Source organism: Ursus maritimus, unplaced genomic scaffold, assembly GCF_017311325.1.
Source record: "Ursus maritimus isolate PB19 unplaced genomic scaffold, ASM1731132v1 scaffold_16, whole genome shotgun sequence".
NCBI lineage: Eukaryota > Metazoa > Chordata > Mammalia > Carnivora > Ursidae > Ursus > Ursus maritimus.
This window is the reverse complement of record NW_024424008.1, coordinates 36,392,376-36,399,996: the sequence shown is the minus strand read 5'-3', so window position 1 is coordinate 36,399,996 and position 7,621 is coordinate 36,392,376. Positions and strand designations below refer to the sequence as shown.

General features: G+C 47.5%; 1 protein-coding gene across 3 annotated transcripts in view; it reads right to left on the bottom strand.

The window, feature by feature from the left end:
• The window catches only part of OPCML (opioid binding protein/cell adhesion molecule like), a 485,951-nt gene extending 478,810 nt beyond the window's left edge, over positions 1 to 7,141 (bottom strand). For all 3 annotated transcript variants that reach the window (XM_040631014.1, XM_008688325.2, XM_008688326.2), the window contains exon 1: positions 6,975 to 7,141. In XM_040631014.1, the coding sequence (XP_040486948.1) occupies positions 6,975 to 7,141 (167 nt within the window). The remainder of the gene's footprint in view (positions 1 to 6,974) is intronic.
• Between the last annotated feature and the right edge of the window lie 480 nt (positions 7,142 to 7,621).

Sequence of the window (7,621 nt, the reverse complement as noted above, 5' to 3'; positions counted from 1 at the left end):
GTGGTGGGCTCCTGTCAAGAGTCACCTGCCCATTTGGTCTTAGTTGCAGGATCCTTGCAGGGTCCGTGGAGATCCCGGCATACTGTGGGAGCTCGTGGAGCAGGGGGGTACAACGCATAGGGCAGGTCCAAAGTGAGGAGCACCAGTGATGGGCTTGACAGTACCCAGGACCCTCCTGGCGGCTGTCATACTGTGTGCTGTTTGCAGCGTGCATCACGTCCAGCCCTGGACGACAGAGCCTCCCTGACTCGCATGCAGGTGAGGGCAGGTAAGCAGCAGAAAGCAAAGAGGACCGCTAAGGGAGATCAGCTCAGCAATAGCCCTGGACTGCACGCAGATTTCCTGACCTTTGGTCAGGTGCAGGTCTGGGGCCCAGGAAGGGTGCTTCTGTCCTTTCTGATGGCAGCACATGGAAGTTTCTCTGTTCTCTATGCCGGGGCGGTGGCGGGGGTTGGGGGGGGGTTCCTATAAAACTGAGAAGAAAATGGTCTTCTTGGAGCAAACCCAGACACCTGATAACCACATAACCAAAGCTAAGTGACTTACCTATTCTAAATCTCAATCTTTGAGGCAGTTATCTAGGGATAATAATATTCTCAAAATCACATGAAACAGTAATTGGCCTGGCCCCTGACACACACTTAATCACGGATAACAGAGTGGTTTTTTTAAAAGCTCCCCCGCCTTGCCAATTTTATGAAAGGGTCTGTGGTGTGATCCTGCAGGGAGAGCGACATAAGGCTCCAACATGTCCCATCTCTAACCTTCTCTACCAAGGAAATGACACACACATCGAGGCAGGGTAACTGCTGAGCTGCAGAGACATTACAACTTCAATTTTCACATCTTAAAAAAGATACACCAGGGTTCAAGAAGCTGCAGGAAGGTGTCATTTACCGGGAGGTGGGAAAGGACTGATAATGCAGCCTCCCCCCCAATGCCCACCCCATGCCAGCTTTCTCTCCAATTCAGCTAGACCCAGCATCAGCCATAGCATCTTCCTGCAGGGAAAATAATAAACAAACAAACAAAGCTGAAATGATCTGATGCTGTCTTGTCTGGATTTTTTTTTAAAATCAAGAAAGGTTAACACTTGATTCCGAAGTTAATAGATAATGCAAATTTCTGCCAACCCTAAAGATGTCTTGGTCCATAATTCCCTCTTAACTCCTGACTGTGAAGACTGCTTCCTGTTAATAAGTAATTTTTAAAGTCCTCCCTTGGGAAGGTCAAATAAGACCTATTTGGCTCCTCCTCTCGCTGCATCTCACTGCCGGACCCCATCAAATCTGTAACACATATGGGCCAGTGCTGCTGTCTTCCCCAGCACCCTCAGAGTGAGCCCCATAGTAAGCATGGCAAGCAGGCCAAGGGCACAGTCCCTTTTCAAAAGCTGGAAGGAAAGAACAACAGGGCTACACTGAACCCAAAGGCCAAATTTACTTAAAGGCCAAAAAAAAAAATGAACAAAAAGGCTTATGACAAGAGGTGCTGAGTTTTCCAGAGCAATTCAGAAAGCCACAGAGCATATATCATGAATGCTTTAAAATTTCCTTCCCCTGCCTTGACATGTGGTACCTGATAAGTGTTGGGGGAGGCAGACGTATTCCAACTAATCAATGACGTAGAGAGTGCTGGCGTCCAGGCAGCCCTGTGCCCTCAGGCTGCTGTCCCTGTGCTGACATACCAACTTTCCAGGGGGAACCACCGAGCTGCCTGTCTGCCCCCTCCAGCCTCATTGCTTTGTGTATCTCCATGTGTCCACGCAAGGCAAACCTCCACAGAGACAGGCCTCCCTTCTAAATATATTACTCGGTTGCTGCTAAGAACGTTCCTCTCAATCCTACTGCCTTGCTCAGTGTCTTACCCTCAGGGATAGTCGTGCCTTTTGCATAGTTTCAGATCAGACTGTGACCACTGCTGGATTCAACTGTCCCTTCTGGCAAGGGATTTAAGTAGAATCCAAAAGTCCCTCAGGCCTCCAAGATCTCTAACCAACTGCTGTGTCTGAGTGTCCCAGCGTCATATTCCCGAGAGAATGGAACTTTTTAGATATCAGCACTTTGTTGCTGTAGAGGTAATAATACATGATAAGAGACTGAGTCTTGTTGAAAAGGACAAAAGCATTCAACCGATACTTATTTTTTAATCCTTTGTGTCCATCATGATATCTGCACTCAGTCCATAAGACAGGGCTTCTAACCTCCAGGAGCTCCCAGTCTACCTGGACCCACACCTACATGCAAGGTCCGTGGTGTGTATCGGCTAGACCCGAGATACTTAGCAAGTGTTATTGGAACTCAGTGAGGGCAATTCTGGGCCTCAAGGAGAAAGCAGGATGCTGAGGGGAAGCGGGAAGAAATTAGCACATTTTAAAGGTGTGTATGGGATGGGGGTGGAAGGGGGGAAAAGCAGAGCACATAAACCTGGAATAGACTGAGAGTATTATGGGTTGTTACTGAGGAATCTCACGCAGCTCCAGGGACAACTTGCGTGTATATGTTGCTTTGTAGTTAGAATAAGGCCATAGACTTCATCTACTTCCGTACTGATGTCCCAGACCGAGCAGACACTGCTTCTAGGTGGACACAGTTGGACCGAAATCATGTAGTTAGCAAGGGATAGAATAAGAATCAGATCCAGGTTTTCAGGCTCCTGGACCCAGGGCCCCTTCTAGAGCACCAGGCAGCCCGTGGGTGGTCAGGTACATGCACGCATGCAGGAGACACGTAAGGGGAGGCAGGGTCATCGGACACCTGCTTGCTTAGATGCTCTGGGCGCAGGGAAGGGCTTTAGAGAAGTGGTTCTGGGCTCTGGTTCCACATTAGAAATACTGGAGGAGATTTTTTTAAGTCTCACAAGCCCATCCCGATACCAAACTCCAGATAATTTGATTTCATTGGTCTGGGACGCTGGCAATAGAAGTTTTTAAAAGCATCCCGGGCAACTCCAGGGTACAGCCCGGGTCAGCATCACAGCCTGAGGGGTCTCTAACAGACACATACTTGCTTCCTTGTCCTTTTATGTCTTCATCTCCTGAAGACTCTGCCCCTACCCATGACCTTATTCAGCGTAGGCAGCGTAAATACCGCATGTGCAGAAGTGCTGCACCTGTTTCCAATAACCTAGTGGGTGTTCTGAATTTTCTAATTTTCACAAACAGAGAAGCAGCTGACGGTGAGTGCAAAATAGAGAAAAACATCCAGGCGAACAACAGTATGTTGTCCTTGGGAGCTTGACTGCTCCAGTTGCTTGGGCAAAATCCTGCGGCTCAGATTATTCTTTGGCAGTAGTTAACCCTCACATACTTCGTTCCAAGTGGATTAGCTCAGAACTCCAAATGAAAATGCAGGGACATTTTAGAAAAAGAGTTATTAAGCATAATCCCAAATGAGCAAGCCTGGATCAGCAAAACTGATTATTCTGTGAAAGAAAGAAAGAAAAGGAGAAAAAGAAGAAAGAAAGAAAGAAAGAAAGAAAGAAAGAAAGAAAGAAAGAAAGAAAGAAAGAAAGAAAAGAAAGAAAGGCGTGTCGGTGGGAACTTTTCCCGTTTAGTGGACCAGTCCCTTACAGCAACAACCCCTACCTCCATCCTACCGCAACCTCTCACAATATTCATGTACACAGGTGACATGGTTCCACTAAGTGACTAAATCAGATTTAGAGGCGATTGAGGCCCAGGAAGAAAGCACACCTGGCTATCATCCGTGCAACAGAAATGGCTTAATAGGACCCAACTGACCACACTGAGCCTCCTGGGCTCCTTTCCTGACGTGGGCACTGATTCAGACATAAGACTTCTAGATACTTGTCATAGCTAATCTAATGGAAAGGCACAGAACATTTTGAACCCAACAGCAGATAATTGTAATGAAATGATTCTGGCCAAGAGGGCCCATTTGTAATAATGAATTCAAATCAGATTCATAGAAGCTATAATTCAGCCATAGTGAACACCACCTTCATTTCCCATATCATCTCTCTTCCAAGAAGGCAAAATTACTCAATATTCAAATAATTATTTTTACTTTTCAAGTAGCCCTGTGAAGTGGTTATGAGGAAGATAATATTGCCTCACTTATATAAAATGAGTCTTATCCACGTTCGAAACTTCAGTGTCATCTCCGGCACACCACTTCCTAACGTCCCTCAATGCAATCAAAGACCGATCAAAACAAAACTGATATTTCTAAGGAAGGACATCATCCTTCTCTAAGCCATGCAATTTCTCATTGGAAAATTCAAATGAGGGCCTGGCTTCCTCCACTCCTTTGCTTTTCTACTAGGTCTCTGGCCTCCTTTGTGACTTCAGTCAAGATTTAGAAACAGACGTGAGACGTTTGGATCGAAGGTAACCACATTCGAAAAGACTTTCTATGGCTCACGGACCTGGGAAGCATTCGATGTTTTCAATACATCCTTTACATTTGATGCCTTCAGAACACGAAATTTCCAAACACTGGATTCCCAAAAGAACATCTTGAAGGAGACTGAAGGGTGACCATACTTAAGAATCACAGTCTTTTAAAAGCAAAATACAACACAGAATAAAACATGATACATTTATCTGGGGCTGAGGCTAAGGATTTCCTGAGACTGGAAGCCAGGACTCTCCCTCGGAGCACTGACAAATAAGTTTTTCATTGACATGGGCACATGGCTGTTAGCCAATAAACCAAAGGTGCACACAAAACTCGAGAGAGACTGGGACCCCCAGAGAGCTGCAGGAGATTGGGGTGTTGTTTTAAGAAACACTGTCACAGGAGTGAAATCAAAACCTTAAAAAAATCAGAAATTAATAAGAATTAAATGACGAAGACAAAAAAGGGAGAAGAGAACGAATTATAGGCAAACGCATGTAAAATAGAATCACCTGATAAAAATGAAGACTAAAGTAATAAAAGAGAAGAACACAGAGGTAAAAAGGAAAAGAATATAAAGAGATTAAAATATGGACAATGTGCTCACTCTATTTCAGGGCAAATTATACAGAGGAGGAGAGGCAAAATCAACACAAGCCGTGTTTACTTTTTAAAAAATAAAAGTATGCAATCAGGTAACAGATAACAGTTATACTCGCACATTTAAGGTTTTTTTTTTTCCTCCACAAAGCACAAAAAGCAACTATTCAGCTTTTCCCGTTTTTATTCCCATTCCCATTACCAAGCCCAGCTGCTGAACATTTGAATTGAAGATCATGAAACCAGGCCAGCAGCTAATAAAAAAAAGGCAGAGCAGAGCTGGCCCTCTGCTGGTGGAATCATCTTAGTGCATCCCGGAAAGCAGAAAGCTGGAGTTTTTAAGTTTCTGCTTTAACTTTCAGGGTCAGGGACGGGACAGAAGATTTGGAAGGTTTAGCAAGGAGGCCTTATTCGGTGCTGGGCCTCTTTGCCCCCAGTATTAGATTAGAAGATAAAGACAGGCGCATGGCAGCATCAACAGCCCCTCACACCTGCTAACATTTACCAACATTTCCTCGGTGATCCAGTATTGTAGCCTGGGTACCACTTCTATCTTTGAGCCCACAGCTCTGCTACCAATGTGCATCCCATAAGTCAATTCTCGGGGAATAGGCTCCAGAAACTTCTTGAGGCAACGAAATAGACATATTGCACTCTAGTCTGGGACAGGCTGAGGAGTGACCACAGGGATTGAAGGGTTTTCCCTCCTGCAGTCAGGGAGGGGAGTCTGTCCCTAGCACCCATTTTCTCTCTTCTTCCGGGGCTCCCGAGCACCAGCAGACAGATCTGTGAAACCTATTCTCTTCCTCAAAAGAAGATGCAGCTAAGAATCTCCCAAAGTGGCAAGAATCCAACCTTAGCCTGGAGCTTAGGAAAGAATAGCCAGTGTCCCAGGAGGCCTTTCTTTCCTTCTCCGGAGCGCAGCTTGTCCAGATACAGAGAGAGTTCAACCAGGGCAGCCAAAGGAACAGGAAGGAAGCCCCAGCCTCAACTGTTCCTTGGGGAAGCCAGGCTTCTTGGCTGCGGAATCTAGGACAGCATGTTTTATTTTCACCATAACCATCAAAGTCATAGACAGGGCAAACGCATTCAGCCTGTGTACACTGTGAGCCAGAGTTAAGCTGGGACGTCCCTGAATCTGTCTCCTAGGACCAGAACTGCCTCATTAAAGGGATAAAAGATGATATCTGCTGAGCTGGTGGAAAGTGGTGGCTGCATTTTTATTAAAGTCTCTGCTGCAGGAGGCCCAGTCCCCAAAGGTTCATATTCCAAGAATCTCCACCCCTCTGCCTGGAGCATGTAAATGATTCTCTGTTACTCATTAAGGTAAAACAAAAAGCTTTCTATTGTGCTTTTCGCACCGGAGTGATGTCGTTGCATAAAAGCTACATGTTTCCTCTCCTTGGCCCAAGCCTGCAAAGATAAAACTGCCCTCATAATTTATAATAGGGGTCCCAGGAGCACCACACACAGTTGACATGGATGGCTGCATCTTGAGCAGACTCATAAACGGCCATAGCCCAGCAGTGGCAATTCCAGAGCCTGACATTTTAGGGATCTCTGTGGTAGGAGCAAGCCACCCCATCCGGAAGGCAACCTTGCCTCATCGCATACCTTCTGGCCTGTGAGAGAGCCACCAAAGCTCTCAGTGGTCTTAGGCTAACCCCCAGTACTGCAATTACAGGGCGCTCGTGTTCTCATCTTGATGCCAGGGCAAAAGTGAATCTAGCCATGCCATGGCCTCATGGATGCATGGAGTCCGGAGCATGGACCTCAGTGTCCTGGATCAGATCCTGGACCAGAAAAGCCAGAGCAAATGACAAACCTGTCCAGGAAAACGGGTGTTAGCAGCCACAGTCCGCAAGTGGGCAATTCTCGGGCCTGCAGAAGGGCCCTTCGCATGCCCCACTCCCCCACCCAAGCCTTCTGCTGTCTCTCTTGCTGTCTTGCTGGCCCCTACCCACATCCTCATATCCGAGGGGCTCAGTCCCCAGCTGAAGTACAGCTCCCTACCTGAGGGTGGCGCTCTCCCCCTGCCGGACCGTCACGTTGTCCATAGCTTTGGGGAAGGTGGCATCTCCGCTGCGCACGGGCACTCCTGTGGGTACAAGGAACAGCAGCCTGAGAGACACGACCACGAGGCACTTCCAGGGCAGGAACAGGTACCCACAGACCCCCATCCTCGACAGCCACAACTTCCCAGAACTCCGGCAGCGGCGCGGTCCTCGTGCACGCCCCGCACACCAGCGGGTCTCGGGTTGTGGTGTGGGGCGCCGGGAAAGGGATGGAGCAAGCCAGAGCAGAGAGGGGGAAGGAGGAGAAACGAGTCCAGGCTCTCCGGAGTCTAATGATTCTTCCTCAAATCCTGCCTCAGCTCTCCAGCCTAGCAGAACCAGATGCCCCCTCCTGCATCCAAAAAGAGCTTTCTTGACGCTCCCCTGGGGAGGAGGGAGGCAGCCGGGAAGGGAGAGGAAGGAGGAAGGTGCAGGGATGAAGGTCACAGATTGCTCTTTCTCTGCCTCGCTCTTCAAGATGCTACTTTAAGATTCAGTTGGGCACCTTCTGCAGAGATCTGGCATCAAAAGTTTATAACCCAAAGAAGCAAGGCAAGTGTCTCTGACATAAAGGAGATGTCCTAAAAGGCTGCTGCTTCAAGGAGA